This window comes from Hyperolius riggenbachi, chromosome 7 (genome assembly GCF_040937935.1).
Source record: "Hyperolius riggenbachi isolate aHypRig1 chromosome 7, aHypRig1.pri, whole genome shotgun sequence".
NCBI lineage: Eukaryota > Metazoa > Chordata > Amphibia > Anura > Hyperoliidae > Hyperolius > Hyperolius riggenbachi.
The window spans coordinates 213,050,072-213,072,075 of NC_090652.1; the positions used below are offsets into that span (position 1 = coordinate 213,050,072).

General features: G+C 45.6%; 1 protein-coding gene across 4 annotated transcripts in view; it reads left to right on the forward strand.

The window, feature by feature from the left end:
* The window catches only part of LOC137524808 (aldehyde oxidase 1-like), a 279,754-nt gene that overhangs the window by 236,068 nt on the left and 21,682 nt on the right, over positions 1-22,004 (forward strand). For all 4 annotated transcript variants that reach the window (XM_068245130.1, XM_068245132.1, XM_068245133.1 and 1 more), the window contains 2 exons: positions 7,522-7,596; positions 18,755-18,807. In XM_068245130.1, coding sequence (XP_068101231.1) covers positions 7,522-7,596; positions 18,755-18,807 — 128 coding nt within the window. The remainder of the gene's footprint in view (positions 1-7,521; positions 7,597-18,754; positions 18,808-22,004) is intronic.

Below are 22,004 nucleotides of genomic sequence, written 5' to 3' on the forward strand. Positions count from 1 at the left end.
ACTAAATACTCCCCCTTGTACTAAATATTCCCCCATTTATACTTAATATTCCCCCATTTATACTAAATACTCCCCCATGTATACTTAATACTCCCCCATTTACAGGGCCGGGCCGAGGTAGAGGCGAGAGAGGCTCCAGCCTCAGGGCGCAGTACACAATTTACTCAGCTTTCATTCTACTATTGTGTTTGAAGCAGAGAAATAAGAAAAAGGGATACATGGCAGAGACTGCAAGCCAGATAACTAGAGATTAAGGTGTTGGGGGCCCTGGGGTGCCTCTTAGTCTAATAGCAATCAGTGTGTGATGGCTGGATTGGGAGGGATGGGGGGGGCGCACTTTGGTGTCTCAGCCTTGGGGGCTGGAGGACCTTGTCCCGTCTCTGCTTGTAACCAATCGTGCTGTAACCTTTCCTTCATGGTCTCTGCAGGCAGCGTCAGGAATGTCAGGCATGTGTTAAGATAAGACTGGCTGCTCTGCAATACGAATCTGCTGTCTGTCTTGGATGGCTGCATTCTGAAACTTACCAGGGACAAGGCAATGTTTGGGGGAGAGAACACTGGGGGTGCAGGCATTGTCCCTCTGTGCTGTGTTTGTGATGTTGGTGGGAGCTGCAAAGGCAGAATGGTTATGTTCTGCAAATATACTTTTTCATATGGCATATACTTGTAATCTAACTAGGCTGACAAAATAGTTGTATTATTGCACTGCCCTCCCTGTCTCTTCTCTCTCTCTAGGCTAGTGCTCTCATTATCCCTCTCACTATCTCTATGCCCACTGTCCTGTCTCACTTTCCCTGCCAACCCACTCTTGTTGCTTTCTCTATCCACTTTCTCTGTCATGCTTATCTGTGAACTTCTGCCAATGTATTTAAAGTGTACCAGAGCTGGGTACAAAATAAGATTTAAAAAAAGATATTATTATGTATTTATATAGCACTGACATCTTCTGCAGCACTTTACAGAGTACATAGTCATGTCACGGACTGTCCTCAGAGGAGCTCACACTCTAATCCTACCATAGTCATAGTCTAATGTCCTACCATATCATTATTATGTATTTATATAGCACTGACATCTTCTGCAGCACATTACAGAGTACATAGTCATGTCACTGACTGTCCTCAGAGGAGCTCAAAATCTTATCTCTACCATAGTCATAGTTAGGTCCGTTTTTGTGGTGGGACCAACTTAACATTGTCGGGTTGTAGGGGGAAAATACAACTGACAGAGCATGGCATGCGCTATAAGCAAACACAAGTAAATTCTTCATTTAGATGGGGGGGGGGGGGGGGCGGCTGGTGATCGCTGGCCTTGGGTGTTGAAAAGTAGAAATCCGGCCCTGCCTACTAGTATCACAGTGTGCACTTTTTCTCCTTTCTGTCTCCATATCCGGCATTGTTCTATACAAGTAGCAGCACCTGTGATACACCTGTGACCCACAGATCGCTCTCTGATAGTAAACTCTAGTACCAGAACCCACAGATCTACATACAGATTGTGAGGAGGTTTTCGCAAAAATCATGCGCAACTTAGTTAGATACATTCTCATGTAAATTTACTTCAATGGCATGCACTGAAAAATCGCAAACTGCAAAAATGGCATACAAATGCAGGAAAGTTGCAAAAATGGGCCCAAAAGTTGATTAAAAAAATCCTCCCCCCCCCCCAAAAAAAAAAAAATCACATATGCAAAGTCTTCTATACAGGAAATGAGATTGAGTTTGCACTGACAGGTGTGAATGGCACCTAATCAGATGTGATGCTTTGAATTATTTGTGTTCTTATTGTCACGTCTGCTTAAATGTACTAAACAGTGGATCTGCAATGGTACTTGTATTGCTTTATTAAGCTCGATTTTAAAATACTGGCGTGTAACTTACACGGTTTACACTAAAAAATTGATTAATTAGCTCATATGGCTCTAGCCTAAGTTTATGTTGAACATCTGATACCCTTTACTCAGAGATATGCAGTGCGGGTAAACAAGAGAAAGGGCTAGATATGTGGGGAACAGTTCAAAGGCATATTTTTCCAGAAACGATCTGTACACACTGCAGCTGGCTTACTATCCCAACAAGCAAAAAGAATCCGATTATATGTACTGTGCATACTAGAGGTGAGAAGCGCTCAGAGATTTGGCTTGCTAGATAGCACGACACTTATTTGGCCTGCAGAAGTGGGCAGAAACCCACGAAATCCATTGCCAGTGTTCTCAAATACATTTCTTTGCCATCATTTTTGTGAAATCTTTAGAGTTAAGCCACCTCTTCCTTAATTCTTTTAGGGCTGGATCACACTACAAGAGCTTTTTAAGCGCTAGTGATTTGCAAAGCTCTTGCTAATACAATGCTATGGGTCATTTTTACAAAATCACATCGCTCAAGTGAGAGCACACACATAGCATTACATTAGCAAGAGCTTCTAAAAATCACCAGTGCTTAGAAAAAGCTCTTGCAGTTTGAACCAGCCCTTATGTGCCATTAATGTATTACATTGTCCATTATCCCCTTTGTGGTAACATGGTAGCATTTTAAAATGCAATTAAAATCAGTAATGCAAACATGTTGCATTATTGTTTACATTTTTTATTTACACTTTCAGGAACATATAAACATTTGCTTTCAGTTTTGTAGAACCTTTCCTTCATTTTTCTCACCAGGAAGTGGTATTATAACCCCTACCGCATGTACAAGACCCAAAGCCCTACGCCCCCCACCACCACACCTATCAGAAAAAAATGTTCCCCTGCCCATCCCTCTCTTCTCTAGTGTTCCTAATTCCAGCATCTCTTGACCTACTCCAGACATCCTAATGTGCCCTTCAGTTGTTATGTGGCATAGCAGGTATCTGAAGGGAGAGAGCAGGTGTTTCAATTCTGTAATGCCCAGTTCCTTCAATAGGAAAGGCTTCAATATTTTTTTTTAAGAATCTACTAGTGCATTTTTCATTATGTGTCCCACTTGTCCTACGCCAGCAGATGTTGCAATACTCCTTTCAAGTCCCAAATAGATGATGGGGTCTCAAATATCCACCTATTATAGATGAGTTTTTGGGCCACAAATGCGCAATCTCTGGAAGCTTTGGCTGTTTGTCCTCCTCATCCTTGGTATTTGGTGGCATGGAACAATAGCATTAACGGGTCTTTCACCAGCTTACATACAGGTATACAGTACTAATTCTTTTCACGTGTATGATCACCTTGTCCCAGTTGTAAAATCTCATTTGAAGACATTTTAGGTGCATTTAAATATAAAATCTCATTTAATGACATTGTTGTAGGCACGCACATTTACACATTAAGGCTAGTTACACACCAAGACGTTGCGTTAGGTAGTACGTTAAGGTCGCATAACGTGCACCTAACGCAAGGCCTAGTACTCTTCTATGTGGACGTTAGAGTGAGCCGCGTTGTGCAGCTCACTCTGGCGTCCATGATGCCGTGATGCGTACTCTTGGACGCATGCGGCATCACGTGGTCCCGCCGGCCAATCGCCGCACAGAGCGGCCGCACCAGGAAGTAAACACTGCACGTCACAACGTGCAGTGAATATTAATTAGCCATGTGCCTGGCCGCTCTCCGCTCCTCCCCAACATGACTGCGCATGTGCAAACAGTCTAACTCGGCTTAAGCCGCTGTAACGCCGTAGCATGCTGCACTTTCGGCAGAACGTGCAGCGTTACATGTAACGCGACGTGGGCTGTGTGAACAGCCCACTTGGGTTACATTGCTGTGCGTTGGGGGAGCGTTACAGGCTGCACTAATGTGCGCCTGTAACGTCTTAGTGTGTAAGCAGCCTTATACAGTAACAATTTCAGGCTGCATTATTACAATGGAAAAGTGTATAACATTTGAGGATATTGGTATTACTGTGAGAATTACAGCTGTACTTAATGTGCATAAAATACAATCAAAGAAGCTTGAAAGCTAATGTACTATGAATTCACTTTAGTTCTACTTCACACTCTGTCCTATAAGCTGTTTTTGAAGGTTATGTGCTTTGCGTGTGATATACTTGTACATGGGTGATTATATCATGTAATTGCAAAAAATTTTCCTTAAAAATATTAGATTTCTGACCCATAACCTAATTGTTCTTTAAATTACGTTTTTTAGTACAATAGTTAAGCAGAAGTCCAATTCTGAAATGAATTCAGAACTTACCTTGAATTTAGTAAACCATATTCCTTAGAGTCTTTACTTTGGCCCAGGGTTCTCTACAACAAAAGCCTATTTTTCTTGGTTGAACTTGATGGACATTTTTTTTTCCCAATCAAACTAACTATGAACCAAAAAGACGACCTAAGATAATACTGTAATGAGTGGAGGTGGCCACACATGATACAATAAAAATCAGATTTTAAGTTTTCAATCATTTTCTTTTTCATAATGGTGGGGGTGGTGAATGTTTGCGTGATACATTGATCAGATTTTTAAAATGTTACAATCAATCGGAAAAATTTATTGTACTTCTCAAATTGAAAAGAAGTTAACAATTTGCAAGACCGGGCTCGGGAATGTTGCTCACACATCCCTAATTTTTGTTATTGATTTATAAAGTGCCAACATATTCCATAGAGCTGTACAAGGCAAGACGTAATCATGGGGTACAAAACAATACAGACAATGGTGTACACCAATATACAAAATACAGTTAATTACTGTGACATAAGCAATAAAATGTACAGCGATTCCAAGATACAGGTGGCAGAGCACTGCCATTGCGAGCTTACTATCTAAAGGAATGGGGGGGGGGGGGGGGGGAACAAGGTGAGGGAACATACAATATTCATACCTAGAGGCTGAGCTTTTTAGGTTATCTGGTAGGAAGTACAGCTTGGCCAGAGGTCAAAGGGAGAGTGGCCTAAGATAAAGTGTATGCTTGTCGGAAAAAGTGAGTTTTGAGTGAGTGTTAAAATATTTCAATTGTGTGAGCTTGAGAGAGTGTTATTGAAGGGGATTCAAGAGGAGGGAGGAAGCAGGTGAGAGGACAAAATCTGATCCTCATTGGCAGCCAATGAAGAGTCGAGCAGCAGAGTGCAGTACAGATTGGAGTGGTGCCAGTCTGTTACTTGGTAGCCCACAAAGCAGTATCCTATATAATAAAACCTTACTGTCTCTGCGTCCCGTGTCCCTGTAAGTGTCCCATCTGCGCTCTGCGCATGTGCAGGGATGCAGAGACAGTGAGGGGGAGTGACATGAGCGGCACGGCCAAGGGGCGAGTGGACAGGCTGGCGGGCGTGCACACGTGACGGGCGGATGAGCGTGTGCACGCAATGGATGGGCGCGACGCATTGAAGACCTAGCCTGTTTTTAAAAGGGCTTAGGTCCACTAGTATTACAATAATACACATGAGATATTATAAGAGCATGTACTAACATTTTAGTAGGGTCCTTCAAACCTGGTGGAACAGACCCTACCCCAAAAATAAACTCTTGCTTAGCTGAGCTTCAGGCATGGATGAATGATAACTGGTTGAAACTGAATGCTGACAAAACTGAGGTCCTGTTTGTCCAAAGCCAATGCTCACCATCAAAACAGCTCTATCCTAAAGCAACACCAATCAGGATTGGGAATTCAGACATAAACAGCTCCAACCTTGTGCGCAGCCTTGGCGTACTAATCGATGGGGAATTGAGTTTCAGAAACCAAATTTCATCTGTAGTTAAATCTTCCTTCTTTCATCTGAAGAACATTGCAAAGATTAAACATCTGATTCCCCCAGAGGATCTTCCAACCCTAGTCCACGCCTTCATCACTTCACGGCTGGACTACTGCAATGCCCTTTATGCTGGCCTCCCCAAAAAGGACCTGCGTCTCCTGCAATTAGTGCAGAATGCTGCTGCCAGATTGCTAACAAACCAGCCTCGCCACTGTCATATTACACCGATCCTTCGCTCACTGCACTGGCTACCAGTAGAATGGAGAATACTCTTCAAGATTGGACTGCTGACATTCAAATCCCTGCACAATCTGGGCCCTGGATACATGAAGGACTTGCTGAAGCTGCACCACACCTCTCACAACCTCAGATCAGCAAGTTCTATAAACTTGGTCACTCCCAGAGTGCACCTCAAAAAATCTGGAGACAGAGCCTTCTGTCATGCTGCCCCTACTCTTTGGAACTCCCTACCACACCCAGTAAAGACAGCACCATCCCTAGAGCTATTCAAATCCAGACTGAAAAACCATCTGTTTAGCCTGGCATTTACAGATTTATAAAATTCTTCCTCTGTACCACGATGGTCAGAGCCATGCTTATGCGCTTTGAGTCCCACGGGAGAAAAGCGCTTTACAAATGTTATTTGTTGTTGTTGTTGTTGTTGTCCTGAGAGTTAAAACGTCAGATATGAGATTGAAGACTGTCATGCAATATTATTGCCAGCTGTCACAGCATTATACTACTAGGGATACTAATACTATTTTTCCTAGACATTTTTTAACACTTTTGTTACATGCAACAGCCTTACAAACCTGTCTGGTGCATATAGATACACAATTTCTGGATCTGATTTCAGGATCTGCTTCAGCATTCATTTCTAATATCAGGAATAAATTTTGATTCATTTTAGAATTAAACATACGATATTAGGTCAGTGGTGGGTACATTACCATTGTTGGCAATGCTGGCCACATAGGATTGTGATCATACAACAAAACTATTACATAATATATGCAAATCTGAACTGCAAATTTCAGTTCAGCAAATTGTTGTCGTAGTAAGAGGGCGTATGACCGGAGACTACACTGACTGGTCTGCGCACTGCACTGTGGCCACAGAGAGAAGGGTGTACATAGAAAATCTGGAGACACAAACTGTATAGTCAATATGTTAATGTTCATGCTGAATGTGGTATGTGCTGCAGAAACTTCAACTTACAGCTCATCAAATGCTACTTTTCTATTAAATAGGAGACATTTGAAATTATTCCTGGATTAAATCCAATAAACTTTTGAGAAATTAAATCATCAATTAACTTTTAGCACTGCCATTTCTGCCTCACCAGTCCTCTTTAGGGATGATCAAAGATATGCAAATTCTTCCAAATTGATGTAGATGTATGCACATTTTAATGCAAATATATGCAGCTTTAAAATGGACCAATTAATGTAAACCTGGGTTTACATTGAGTGGTCATTTTTCAAATTGCATACATTTGCATAACAATTTGCGTGATTTCTGAATAATTTGCATCTTATTGATCATCTTTAGTCCTCTTTGTACCTGTTCTGCTCTGAAATCCAACCCCCAGCACACAGAGCCAGGATCCTATTTTGGGTTCATTCAGTTGTAAACTTTGACTAGTTTTGCATTCATGAGAAGCCATGAGAAGGAGCAGGATGAAGGTGTGGTTTGTTCATATAATATGATTCATCATGTGGAAAATTGTATAAATCTACAGATAAACCACTAATATTCTGTTAATTTGGTCCACCTAATTGTGAAAGGTATGGCATAGGTAAATTGCATATAGTATGCACACACAAGCTAACTCCCATTATATTTCTGTTTCTTACCCAGTATGCATGTGAAACCCTCTGGCAGAGACTGGAACCTATTGCAAAAAACAATCCTAATGGTAAATGGGAGGAATGGGTAAGTCTGACATTCTGTAGAAAAACACTTCCTTGTGTGACCTTTTCATATAATGTCTTTTTGTTCTTTTTTTGCATAATGACTTTTTAGAGAAAGCAAATGGAACTCCAGTCCTCCTGGGCCGAGATCCTCACACATTTTTGACACAGCTCAAATTAATTTATGGGGCTGTATCGGGAAAGGTGTGGCTCATGATGTAGAACACATTTCTCCATTTCTCGGCCCATCCTTAACACTGACATGGATATGGCCCTCAAAGGGCTGGAGTTCAAGTTCTCTGTGTAATCTAGAGAAATCTTAAGGTGGCTACACCTGATACAATAAATTATCTAATTTTACGGCAATTTAATAAAAATGATCGGTTGTGTCGAAAAATTTAAATCTTTTTTTTTTGTTTGAGCGAGAAATTGGAGAATAATTGGGGAATAAATGAACACACGTTGGTGTACTAGTCAGATCTTTCAAATTTTATGATCAATCAGAAAAATTGATTGCAATTCTTGAATTGAAAAGAAATTAAAAATAATTGTATGGTGTGTGGACACCTTTACAGCTGAGCCCAGTGATAGTCATGGAAAAGATCTGCTGACATTAAAGGGGAACTGCAGGTTTACTGTACAATTGCCTTAAGGGTAACAGCTTACAGAAACCTTAGCAGGGAAGGGGGAGCTCATCGCAGGGAAGCTTTTTAACCATGTGACAAGTTGATCCAGTGGGCTAATAGATGATTTGCTTGATGATGACCTAAAGATGCATCTAAAGTCCCTTTTACCTGTTCATATTACAAGTGGCATGTTTGATCAAATTTTTTTATTTTATTTTTAAATTAAAGGATGTGACTGTCAGAGAGAGCGATCATGACCAATCTATTTGCATGATTGGTTTGTTAGTCTCTTACTGGCTGCTCCTTTGGTTACCAGTCTATTCGATGTATAATTCTCATTCTATTACTTATTGTATAACTATGTTGACACTGTTATTAGAACAGTCCATAGGAAATCAGTGTGTGCACCACTGTTGCAGGCATTGTGCAGTACAATGTTTAATTTATTGACCTGTCACTATCTCATGCAGAAGGGCCGGTAGCACTCAGCTTAGCATACATGACTTTAGGGAGCCGGGCTGCCATCTCAGCAAGGCAGAGGTACAGTCAGTAGTCTGTTTTGGGCTCAAGGGCAGGGGCGTAACTAGAAATCACTGGGCCCCCCTGCGAATATTTGGATGGGCCCCCCCCCCCCTCCACCCCCCATAGGTGCCAAATCAGAATCAGAATCAGAATTTATTTTTCGCCAAGCACGACTGGGTCGTGCCCGGAATTGGGCTTGGCACAAGCAGGGCATAGAAACAGTAAATGACACACACCAGAGATAGCAATACATCAAACAAGTACAATACGGTACGATACGGTAACAGTAATTACATAACAACCATTTTTAAAAGAAGAGTTCTTGAGTGCAGGCCTGCTTAGGACTTGTCCAGCTAGTAAAGCAAGCGGCCTAAGGAGGATCCGCTCTTCTTTTGGTGGTGGGGGGTGGGAATGGGTCCAGAGAGTTCAGTGATTTGACAGCTGAGGGGAAGAAGCTGTTCCTGTGTCTTGAGGTCCTGGTGTAGATGGCCCGATACCTCAGGCCTGAACGGAGACGACAGAAAAAGCGGGAGCCTGGGTGCGAAGGATCATTAGCGATCCGCAAGGCTCTGGAGCGCAGTCTAGTGTTGAAGAGTAGGTCCAGTGGGGGAAGTGGTTTTCCGATGATCCTTTCCGCTGATCTGATGACTCTCTGTAGTTTGTGTCTGTCGCTGGCAGAGGAGCCAGCATACCAGACAAGGATAGAAGAACAGATGACGGATTCGATGGTGGCTGAGTAGAAGTTCGTCAGAAGTTTCTGGTCCATGCCGAACTTCCTCAGTTGGCGGAGGAAGAATAGTCTCTGCTGGGCTTTCCTCTGGGTGCAGGTGGTGTTGGCCTTCCATCTCAGATCGTTGGAGATGGTTGTGCCCAGGAGACGAGCGCAGGGGACCCGTGCAACTTCTGCGTTGTCGATGTGGATTGGGGGTGGTGTGGGTGCACGCTTCCTAAAGTCGATGATCATCTCAACGGTCTTTGCGGTATTGAGGACCAGCCCATTCTCCTTGCACCAGTTGCAGATTCTCTCAACCTGATGACGGTATGCCTGCTCATTGTTATTGGTGATGAGGCCCACAATGGTGGTATCATCTGCAAATTTGATAACTTTGACAGAGTTTTCAGTGGATCTGCAGTTGTTTGTGTACAGGGAGAACAGGACTGGTGACAGGACGCAGCCTTGTGGGGCCCCTGTGTTGGTGGTCCTTGGTTGGGAGAGGATAGCACCCAGCTTGACGACCTGAGATCTATTTGTGAGGAAGTCAGTTATCCACAGGCGCAGGGTGGCGTGGACTTTGAGCTCAGCAAGGTTCTCCTGAAGTATTTGAGGGCTGATAGTGTTAAACGCTGAGCTAAAGTCAAGGAGGAGGATCCTGGCAGAAGAGTTTGGTCTATCCAGGTGCTCATTGACTGTCTCCAGGCAGATGTTAATGGCATCCTCAGTGGACCTATTTGCTCTGTACGCAAACTGGTGTGGGTCCAGCAGGGGCTCTGTGAAGACTTTCAGAAGAGGCATGACCATGCTTTCAAAAGCTTTCATAATGACGGATGTGAGAGCCACAGGTCTGTAGTTGTTGAGGTCGGTGATTCCCTGTTTTTTGGGAACGGGGATGATGGTCGACCTCTTAAAGCATGCTGGGACTTTGCCTTCCTGAAGGGATCTTGTAAAGATGGAGGAGAGAATAGGAGCTAGCTGTTGAGCACAGGTTTTTAGGCATGCTGGTGACACTCCGTCTGGGCCTGAGGCTTTCCTTGCACTTAGCCTTGACAGGTGGCGCAAGACGTCGTCCTTGTTCACAGCCAAAGAGGGTGAGATTGGACATGGAGCAGATATGGTGGAGGAGGGAGCAGGTGGCTTTGGGAGACCTGCAGATGCTGCTTGGTTCTCAAATCTGCAGTAGAAGTCACTGAGGTTCTCTGCAAGCTCAGTGCTAGGAGTTGCATGTTGAGGGGGGGGCTTATAGTTGGTGACGGCCTTAAGCCCTTTCCAGACAGCTCGTGAGTCATTTGAGGAGAGGTTCTGTTCCAGCTTTTCTGCGTAGCTCCTTTTGGCAACTCTCAGTTCCCTGTTTAGGTTGTTTTTTGCCCTTCTATAGTCCTCTTGGTTACCAGCCCTATGCGCAGCTTCCTTGTGACTCCGCAGGTGTCGTAGTTTTTTGGAGAACCATGGTTTGTCGTTTGGATAAAGTTTAAAGGATTTCATTGGTATACACTGGTCCTCGCAGAAGCTAATGTAAGATGATACGTTGTCTGCCCACTCATCCAGGTTTGGTGCCTTCAGGGACTCCCAGTCTGTACAGTCGAAGCAGGCTTAAAGTTGTAGCTTAGCCTCACTTGACCATACTTTGGTGGACTTAAGGACTGGTTTCGCTGTTTCCAGGCGCCTCTTGTAGGTCGGAATCAGGTGGATGAGGCAGTGATCAGATGAGCCTAGTGCTGCCCACGGGACGGCCTTGTATGCATCTTTCAGGACCGTGTAGCAATGATCGAGGGTGTTGGCGTTCCTAGTGGGGCAGGTAATATGTTGATGGAAGCGTGGTAGCTCTTGGCGGAGGTTGGCCCTGTTGAAGTCCCCCATTATAATGAACAGTGAGTCTGGAAGGGACGTCTCCCACTGCGAGACTGTGTCGCTGAGAACGCGCAGGGCAGTTTTGACCTCGGCATCTGGGGGAATATATACGCCAGCAAGGACATAGGAAGAGAACTCCCTGGGTGAGTATTGTGGCCTGCAGTTTACAAGAAGAAGCTCGAGCTCCGGGGAGCATATTTTGGCAAGTATTGAGGTATTTGAGCACCAGGTGGAGCTGATGTAAAAACAGATTCCGCCACCTTTCTTTTTTCCAGAGAGAAAGCTGTCGCGGTCTGCTCGGATAAGGCCAAAACCTGGCAGATGGAGGGCGCTATCAGGAATGTCCTCATGGAGCCACGTTTCTGTAAAGCAAAAGACTGGAGTGTTGTTACCAAGTTCTCTCTTATTGCTTAGGAGCTGTAGTTCGTCCAGCTTGTTGGGGAGGGAGCGGACGTTTGCTGGGAGGACTGCGGGGATGGCTGACCGCAGACCTTTCCTCCTTAGCCTCATCCTGGCACCAGCCCGACATCCTCTCCTCCGCTGGCCACTGCTGGGCCCCCGCGCGGGGGCAGTGATTTCCTGGGCGTGGCTCCAGACAGAGTCATACAGGAGCCTGCTCTCTGGGAGCAGGTCTGCGCTTTGTTCCCATTTGAGGAGTTGCGACCTGGTGAAGGAGGTATGAGAGGGGAGGGGTGGTGTTGGAGGCATGGACATAAGTGTCGGCTCACCGTCTCCGAGGGCATAAAGCTGAGACGTCACTGCAGGTAGCGTGAAAAACAGAACAGGAAGCAAACTGTCACCTGACTTTGCCCCCAGTAACAGTGCAATGTGAACCTGTGCCAAGACAGTCCATTCACATGCGCAGTGCTGAACAGTCCATCACATGCGCAGTACAGAGTAGTCCATTTCCATGAGTAGAGTAGAGTTCATATACATGAGCAGTGCAATCGTGTCAATCACATGAGCAGTACAAACAGTCCATCACATGAGCAGTGCAAAAACAGTCCATTTCCATGAGCTGTGCAAATGGCAGTGCAAAACAGTCTATCACATGAGCAATGCAAGAACGGTCCATCGTATTTATGAGCAGTGAAAAGCCGTCCATCACATGAGCAGTGCAAAACAGTCAAAAAAAAAACAAAAAACAGTCCATCATATGAGCAGAGCAAAGACAGTCCATCACATGAGCAGTGAAAAGCAGTCCATCACATGAGCAATGAGAACAGTCCGTCACATGAGCAGTGTGAAACAGTCCTTCACATGAGCAGTGTGAAGCAGTCCATCACATGAGCAATGCAGACACCTGAACAGTCCGATACCATACCTCGCATGGGCAGTGCAATAGCAACCAACTCATTGGCAGTTCAATACAGTGCAATACAGGCCAGCATACAGCAATGCAGTGCGGTACAGTTCAGCACAGTAGGGCATAAGGGCTACAGAGGCATAAACATCCGTACTTTACCTATGGCCAGGGCCCAGAAGCAAAAAGCAGCCCCTCCAGGTATGGTGCAGGCAGGAGCAGGTTAACAGCAGGTTAACAGCAGGTTAACAGGCAGGCAGATGTTAAAGGCGAGGAGTAGTGGTGTAAGGTGCCTTGGTAGGAAGCATAGGTGATCAATGGGTTGCACAAGGGGCCCAGCAGTAGGACTCTCACCTGATGGAGCGGTGGCTGCTGTGGTGGAGTGGCTTGAGCAGTACTAGCTGCCTGCCTCTGTGGTGTTCGTAGCTGGGAGGCTGACGGCTGCTGGATGGACGCTGAGGGCCGTCTGCTATGGAGAAGGCAGCGGCGTGGGTGGCCTCACCGGGCAGCCAGAGATCCCGAGGGCACTCAGACTGCGGTGGCGCCCATGCCAAAGATTTCCGTGGTGGGCTCAGCGGTGGTGGAGGGAGCACGTGGAGAGCACGTGGGCCGCAGCCATTACTGGTCGGGGCAGTGCAGCAGCTGGAGAAACGGACCAGCATACATTTGCTCCTACTGCGATCCTCTGTGACCGTGATGCGGCTCTTGGACAGATGCTGCGGAAGATCCTCGGGCTGCCGGGCCAGTGGAGAAAGGAGGTGGATTCAGCCGGCGATCTATCCAAAAAGATCCGGTACCGGAGTAGAGCAGAACGTGGTCTATGGTAGGGACGGGTGCCCGCCGCCTGGAGCAGAGCCTTCGCCGTGAGACCAGGCTGGAGAAGAGGCTGTGCTCAGCTGGGGACCGCATGCAATCCTCCCCGTGGGAGTCCGCGGGATCCGTGCAGCTCCCGGAGGTACGCTTGTGGTGCTGCTGGCTGCTACTAAAACACTGAACTGTAACCTGTTAGCTAGGCTAGCTCTAAACTAAGCTAACTGAAAAGAAAAAAGACTATGTAAAAAACTATGTAGTACAAATATAACAAATATAACAATTAAAAGAAAAGTTGTGGGAGCCCTGCATGCCGTGGCAGCTAGTGCAGCGCCATCTTAATGGGGCAGCGTTTCACTGTAAATTAATTGTAAAGCGGGCAGCATTTTACCAGACAATCGTAATGTGGGCCAGAAAATCGTAATGTGGGCAGAGTTCACCAGAAAATCGTAATGTGGGCCTTTAGAAAATCATAATGTGGGCAGAGTTCACCAGAAAATCGTAATGTGGGCACCAGTCACCAGAAAATTGTAACGTGGACAGCATTCACCAGACAATCGTAATGTGGGCAGCGTTCACCAGAAAATCATAATGTGGGCAGAGTTCACCAGAAAATCATAATGTGGGCAGAGTTCACCAGAAAATCGTAATGTGGGCACCAGTCACCAGAAAATCGTAACGTGAGCAGTAGTCACCAGAAAATTGTAACGTGGACAGCATTCACCAGACAATCGTAATGTGGGCAGCGTTCACCAGAATATCGTAATGTGGGACAGAAAATCGTAATGTGGGCAGAGTTCACCAGAAAATCGCAATGTGGGCAGCAGTCACCAGAAAATCGCCATGTGGGCAGCAGTCACCAGAAAATCGCCATGTGGGCAGCAGTCACCAGAAAATCGCAATGTGGGCATCAGTCACCAGAAAATCCTAATGTGGGCAGCAGTCACCAGAATATCGTAATGTGGGCAGCAGTTACCAGAAAATCCTAATGTGGGCAGCAGTCAGTCACCAGAATATCATAATGTGGGCAGCAGACACCTGAAAATCCTTATGTGGGCAGCAGTCACCAGAAAATCGCAATGTGGGCAGCAGTCACCAGAAAATCGCAATGTGGGCAACAGTCACCAGAAAATCGCAATGTGGGCAGCAGTCACCAGAAAATCCTAATGTGGGCAGCATACACCAGAAAATCGTAATGTGGGCAGCAGACACCAGAAAATCGCAATGTGGGCAGCAGACACCTGAAAATCGTAATGTGGGCAGCAGACACCAGAAAATCATAATATGGGCAGCAGACACCTGAAAATCGTAATGTGGGCAGCAGACACCTGAAAATCGTAATGTGGGCAGCAGACACCAGAAAATCATAATATGGGCAGCAGACACCTGAAAATCGTAATGTAGGCAGCAGACACCTGAAAATCGTAATGTGGGCAGCAGACACCTGAAAATCGTAATGTGGGCAGCAGGCACCTGAAAATCGTAATGTGGGCAGCAGACACCTGAAAATCGCAATGTGGGCAGCAGACACCTGAAAATCGTAATGTGGGCAGCAGACACCTGAAAATCGTAATGTGGGCAGCAGACACCAGAAAATCGCAATGTGGGCAGCAGTGACCAGAAAATCGTAATGTGGGCAGCAGACACCAAAAAATCCTAATGTGGGCAGCAGTCACCAGAAAATCGCAATGTGGGCAGCAGTGACCAGAAAATCGTAATGTGGGCAGCAGACACCAGAAAATCGCAATGTGGGCAGCAGACACCTGAAAATCGCAATGTGGGCAGCAGACACCTGAAAATCGTAATGTGGGCAGCAGACACCTGAAAATCACAATGTGGGCAGCAGACACCTGAAAATCGTAATGTGGGCAGCAGACACCTGAAAATCGTAATGTGGGCAGCAGACACCTGAAAATCGTAATGTGGGCAGCAGACACCAGAAAATCGCAATGTGGGCAGCAGTGACCAGAAAATCATAATGTGGGCAGCAGACACCAAAAAATCCTAATGTGGGCAGCAGTCACCAGAAAATCGCAATGTGGGCAGCAGTGACCAGAAAATCGTAATGTGGGCAGCAGACACCAGAAAATCGCAATGTGGGCAGCAGACACCTGAAAATCGCAATGTGGGCAGCAGACACCTGAAAATCGTAATGTGGGCAGCAGACACCTGAAAATCACAATGTGGGCAGCAGACACCTGAAAATCGTAATGTGGGCAGCAGACACCTGAAAATCGTAATGTGGGCAGCAGACACCTGAAAATTGTAATGTGGGCAGCAGACACCAGAAAATCGCAATGTGGGCAGCAGACACCTGAAAATCGCAATGTGGGCAGCAGACACCTGAAAATCGTAATGTGGGCAGCAGACACCTGAAAATCACAATGTGGGCAGCAGACACCTGAAAATCGTAATGTGGGCAGCAGACACCTGAAAATCGTAATGTGGGCAGCAGACACCTGAAAATTGTAATGTGGGCAGCAGACACCTGAAAATCGCAATGTGGGCAGCAGACACCTGAAAATCGCAATGTGGGCAGCAGTGACCAGAAAATCGTAATGTGGGCAGCAGACACCTGAAAATCGCAATGTGGGCAGCAGACACCAGAAAATCGTAATGTGGGCAGCAGACACCAGAAAATCGCAATGTGGGCAGCAGACACCAGAAAATCATAATGTGGGCAGCAGACACCTGAAAACCGTAATGTGGGCAGCAGACACCTGAAAATCGTAATGTGGGCAGCAGGCCCCTGAAAATCGTAATGTGGGCAGCAGACACCAGAAAATCATAATATGGGCAGCAGACACCTGAAAATCGTAATGTGGGCAGCAGACACCTGAAAATCGTAATGTGGGCAGCAGACACCTGAAAATCCCCCTGCAGAATTTCAGAGCGGGCCCCCCCCCCCCCCCGGGGCCCGCTCGTGGCCGGTTTTTGGGGGCTGGAGGGGTGGCAGCATGAGGGGAAAGCCTTGCCCACAGTCGGCGGGGAGAGGGGAAGTTCCCCCCTCTCCCTCACCTCGGGGCTCTCCCCTCTGCGCCCCCCTCCAGCTAGTGAATGTGTGTGGGAAGCGGGCAGCAGCGGCGGCGGGATACATACCTTCTTCCTTGCGTTCCATCGCCGCCTTCTCGCTCTAGCGGCTGACGTCACTTCCGCTTCCCCCCCCGCGGGCGCAGGCGCTGCAGGGCCTATTGTTACGCCCCTGCCCAAGGGGAAGAGGCCCAGAAGTTGCAGGAGACCACCAGAGGTCCTGAAATGTACCAACATCTTTATAGAATCTATAATGTGATGATGTAATTATCCGCTCAGCTGGCTGCACAGGCAGACAGCTGTTTGACCATTCCTCTAGTCTGTGGGCTGCAGGTCTCTGGAAGAGAGACCTTTCTTTTCTTTGCAAGTTTCTGATCTGCTCTGCTGCTGAGGAATTTGCATACATTGGTTATGCAAATCACCCAGCTAATTTCTTTGTAGGCTGGCAGTATATAAGCCATGTTTTTCCCAGAGTCCTTTGCTGGTCATCCCTTCAGGGTTTGTTGAAACACTCCTAGAGTGTCAGCCATGCTAATGCTTGTTAAAGTTACCTTAGAGTAATTCTTGGGACTGCACTAGGCAGCTTCCCTAGTGCAGTTAGGTTACTATCTGTTTTGTCTGTATTGCCTCTCTGTTGCGATTGTCCTGTCACCAACGGTGGTTGTCAGGAAATCGTTCTTTCTGTCTGGGGTGCTAACCAGAGCAGTGGTCGCTACTGGTAGCCCCTTCTGTTAATCTGTCTTGTTTGGATCGCAATAGCCTCTAGCGGTAGCGGCTGTGGATCCTTCTGATCTTTGTTCTTGGAGTGTAAGCTGGAGCAGCGGTTGCTACCGGCTACCTCATCTGTCTGTTGTGTTTGGATCGCACTAGCCTCTAGCGGTAGCGGCTGGGGATCCTTCTGATCTTTGTTTTTCGAGTATAGCTGGAGCAGCGGTTGCTCCCTGCTATCTCATCTGTTTGTCGTGCTTGGATCGCACTAGCCCTAGCGGTAGCGGCTGTGGATCCTTCTGATCTGCTTTCTTGTTCCTGAACTCGGATCGCACTCGCTCTGACGGAAAGAGCAGTGGATCTTTCTTCTCGTATTCCTGTTTTCCGTTTGTCTGTCTTGTCTGATACGAACGCTTGCTGTAGGCTCGGTGAGGTAACCGTTAAGCAAGCGTTCGCGTTCTCTCTTTTCGTGTTTGTCTGTCTTTGGTCAGTCAGGGTGGCGCGCTTGTCTCTGTTGCACTTAACGTGCAGAGACCGCACCGAAAATGCGTTCGCTGTTGCGATTGAGTGCGGTGTTCGCGTTTAGTTAGCGTTTGTTATTTTCGTTATTTTCTCATTGTTGTTTGCTGTGCCTTTGCTCCTCTCGTGTTCTGTTCTGATCTGTCTTGTGTCACTTCTGGCGATCGCCTTTCTCGCGATCGCGTTCTTGCTTTTGTTTCTGCGAATGTGTGTTCACCATCGCTGGGTGGCGACTAGATTGGGGAACACACATTTAGCCTATCTCTGTGCTCTTCTCTTTAAGGGCTGTTTAGCCCCGCACTGTCTTAGATCTGTACAATTCCCATCTGGCATTTGTGGCCGTGCAGAGGCTGTGCTCATCTGCACTCCATAGCGCCGTCTGCCGGTGGGAATTGCCCTCTGCTGGTGCATTGCACCTAGCCTGGGTTCACCCAATTATATGCTTGTGGAGGGTTTTCGCTGTGTCAGTACGCATCTTGGGCGCTGACCGCGAAAACGACCCTGCATACGTAACAGATAAGTGTAGCTGGGGGGCAGTGAGGATTAGTGTAAATTGGGATTACTGCGTGGTGTGGGCAGCAGGGGTTAGTGTTGGGTAGTTAGTTAGCTGGTGGGGGCAGCAGAGGTTTGTGTAGCTGGGCAGTGAAGCTTAGATAGAGACAACTTGAGGGAGAAGGTCCATTAGATGCCCTTGCGCCATGGACAAGGCAGGTTTAGTATATTTGTGTCCACTGGCTCTTGCCCTCTAAACCTATTTGCATCTTATAGTCAGGTGCGTCTTATGGTCTGAAAAATATGGTGGTTGATTTTGTTTCTTTTTTTGGGGGGGGGAGGGCGGGGCAGGGGCCGGGAGTGGGGGTATTTTTGTGTTCCTCATGGTACACAATTTGCAATGTGAGAAAGCAGGGTCTATTCTTTATATACAGTCACAATATTTCTGATGAGCCTTCTGTTTTGATTACATGTGCAGCCAGCTATTGGTATATTGATATTATACTTTGATAAGCTGTATAGAAAACACCCTTTCATTCATGAAGTAAATATTTCCTAAGATTGAATTATGTATGCTGACTTATATACTTTTACTTTTATGTAGGTTATGGAAGCATTTAGTCAGAGACTGAGCCTTTCAGCTACTGGATTTTACAAGTAGGTTTTACAAAAGAAAACTATTCCATTTCCTAGGCCCAGCACTCCAACATCTTAAGCTACAAACACGCTGGTTAGATCTCGGCCGTGGAGGACAATAAGGACCACCTCAGCCGAGATTCTTGAAAAATACTGCGTGTTCCCCCTTGACCAACCGACGTCTGCTAATAGTGATCCAACATGCCAGATCTCCTGGGTGACAAATGAACAACAATTGCATTATTCTTCCTACTCCCTCCCCAAGTGAATCTGTTCGCTGCTCATTGTCCCTCTCCCCCCCTCCTGTTCAACAGATGTATCAATAGCCTGTAGGCTAGTGACTGATCTGTACAGCATCTGCACTGCACTGGCACCCAAGGGACTGAGTCCCAATCCCTGCCGAATGACAGAAATTCCTCAGTGTGTACAAGGTTTTGAGGCAGAGAGAGGAAGAGTTAGCAAGAAAAATCAACAAGGATGTATATGAATTATGAGGGCTGGATAACCCCAGCTGCTAGAAGTAATGTGAACTTTGTACCCAGGACACGTGTGTACGGCATCTACACAAATGGAAGATCATACAATGGATTATAACCTCAGTCTCCAAAGTTATGTTATACCACATTATACCATATTTTTATACCTGGCCTGATACTGTATTCAGAATATAGAATACTATAGATCCAAACCAGATTTTCTACCGCTGTTTACATGGCATCCATTATATGAATGATGTATTTGTATAGCGCAGACATTTAATGCAGCACCATAGAGTCCTTAGTCATGTTTAACTGTCCCTCGGAGGAGCTCACAGTCTAAGGGTGCATACACACATCCAATTATGATTGGCTGATTGGCCAATTTTACCACTTCTGTGAGAGGCTGTCTACAGAATCTGTTCACAGTATTCCACACCTGAATGCCCTCATACTAGATCAGGTATGTCCAAAGACCGGCCAGCAGGCCAATCACGGCCTGAGGTCGGATTTTCATTGAGACTACCTACTGCTCTCAGACTACGTTATTTTTAGCCCGCAGAAACAAATAAATGAAATAAATCTCTTATTTCTACACATAGTTCCACTTTTGAACTCATGATGGCAGCATTTCTTAACAGACGTCTTTAAACTGCCATAGAAAGAGTGCTGTAACCTTGAAATAATAACCAATCAGAAATCATGCTGGATATGCAATGCTATAAGGCTTGAGTTGTTTCTACATGGAGTATTCTCCAGGCAGGTAGAAGCTGAAACTACACTGCACGGCTAAATATATAAAATGAGTAATACAGCCCCCCTCACAGTATGGAAAGTTGATAAACATTCAACATGAAACAATAAATACCGCAATGCTCACAGTACATTCATTAGTTCACTTGGTGCAACTGCACTGATATCCAGAGAAATACTCTGCAGACTAAAGTCCTATATTGTGGAGCGCTGTGAAAACCTTGTTACACCAGGCAATGCAAAAGTCATATTGTTTATGGAGAAGTCCTCAAGCTGAGCAGTCTCAGAAAAGGTGCATACATTCAGCAGTCAGTATTCTGCAGACCATCTCCTTAGGAGAGATTCACACCACCCGTTCACTCCCCCAGCATTTAACAGCTCTCCGGATCCTCTGACCAGTCATAGATAGAACTCATATGTGGGATGTTGGCCAGCCCTCGCCTCTCTGGCAACTGTGATGCATTTACTTTTCCTATGGATTTCAGCACACCTCGCAATGATAAAAAATCGCTCCAGGCAGCACAGCTCTCTCAGGTATATTGGGGCAGGAAGGGGAGAGAGCTGCACTGCCTGGAGCTATTTATATCATTGTGTGGTGTGCTGACAGGAAGAGTTGAACACTTATCAGAAGCCAGTCAAAATTGGTTGTGTGTGTGCACCCTAACACCAACCGTAGCCTTAGTTTAATGATCCTATGGCTAGTTTAGCACTGGTTTTCATTGTACATCTTGTTACAGCAGGATCATGATTCAACATGATGAAATGCATACAGTGAAGAACAGTTAATGAAAAATATGCTTCACTACTATAAAAGTGCACGTTGTTCAATAGCGCACAGTGTGCCTTGTGTTTTTCCAATGGATTCATCTCATCGCACTGTTAATGCGCTAATGTGAATACACCATTTGAATATAATCGCATTGCATTTGCAATGCAATTTATATTGTCCAACGCAATGTGTCACAGTGAAAGTGGCCTATCATACTCTAAGACCCCTTTCACACTAGGACATACCCATTGCATTGTGTTACCCTTTTTTACCACAGGGTAGTGCTAAAGCAAAGTAAGTCTATGAGATATTTCATACCTGATGCGGTGCGATGCATCACACCTGACACCAGAGCATCAGCGCATTAGCCCTGAACATCCGTGGCAACATGCGGTGACCGGAAGTCATTTAAGGAAAAAATTATGATATAAGGAATTGTATGCGTAGTATGGATAATTACTAGAACATTAGTAGCAAAGAAAATATTCTCATATTTTTATTTTTACGTTATATAGTTGTTGTTTTTTTCATAACATTGCCTCATTCTCTAATATTTGCAGTTTACACACTACTCAGCATGCTAAATGATTTTACAGAGTAGGCTAGCGAACTTTTGACCTGTCCTCTGCAGAGAAAAAGAAAATACAATGCTAGACACTTGAGATAATAAGCTGCAAAAGACAGAGCTCTCTGCGACTTTCAAAGTCATGGAGCTCAATGGCTCTTTTGCATAGAAAACAACCGGAGTTTTTTTACCTCTTCCTGTACTGGAAACAATATTAGACGTATGTCTCTGCTCCTAATGTTTTATTTCTTAGCTGTACTACACATACAAATCATTATATCATAATTTTTTTTTTACTTCAGTGTCTCTTTAAATCAATGGTGCCACATATATTTTAAAACATTTCACATTGTACATGCCCTGAAGCGTATTTTTTCAATACACTTCCTTGTAATTTGTATTTTGGCTACAGGAAGTGAGCGCTATTGAGCCCCACTTATAGTGTGGCTTGCTGCCAAAAGGTGCATTACTGCGTGGATTTCTGAAGCAGCACCGCATCTGTAGTGCTGGTTGCTGGTGTGAAACTGGCCTAGGGCCGTTTTAGGGGGAAACCAAATAACTTATCTGTATGTTTCTTTTTTGGGGGGGGGTCATGAAGTGTTGTGCAAACTGTGACCTATTTTCATGCATTACCAAGTTGTTTTGATGAACAGCT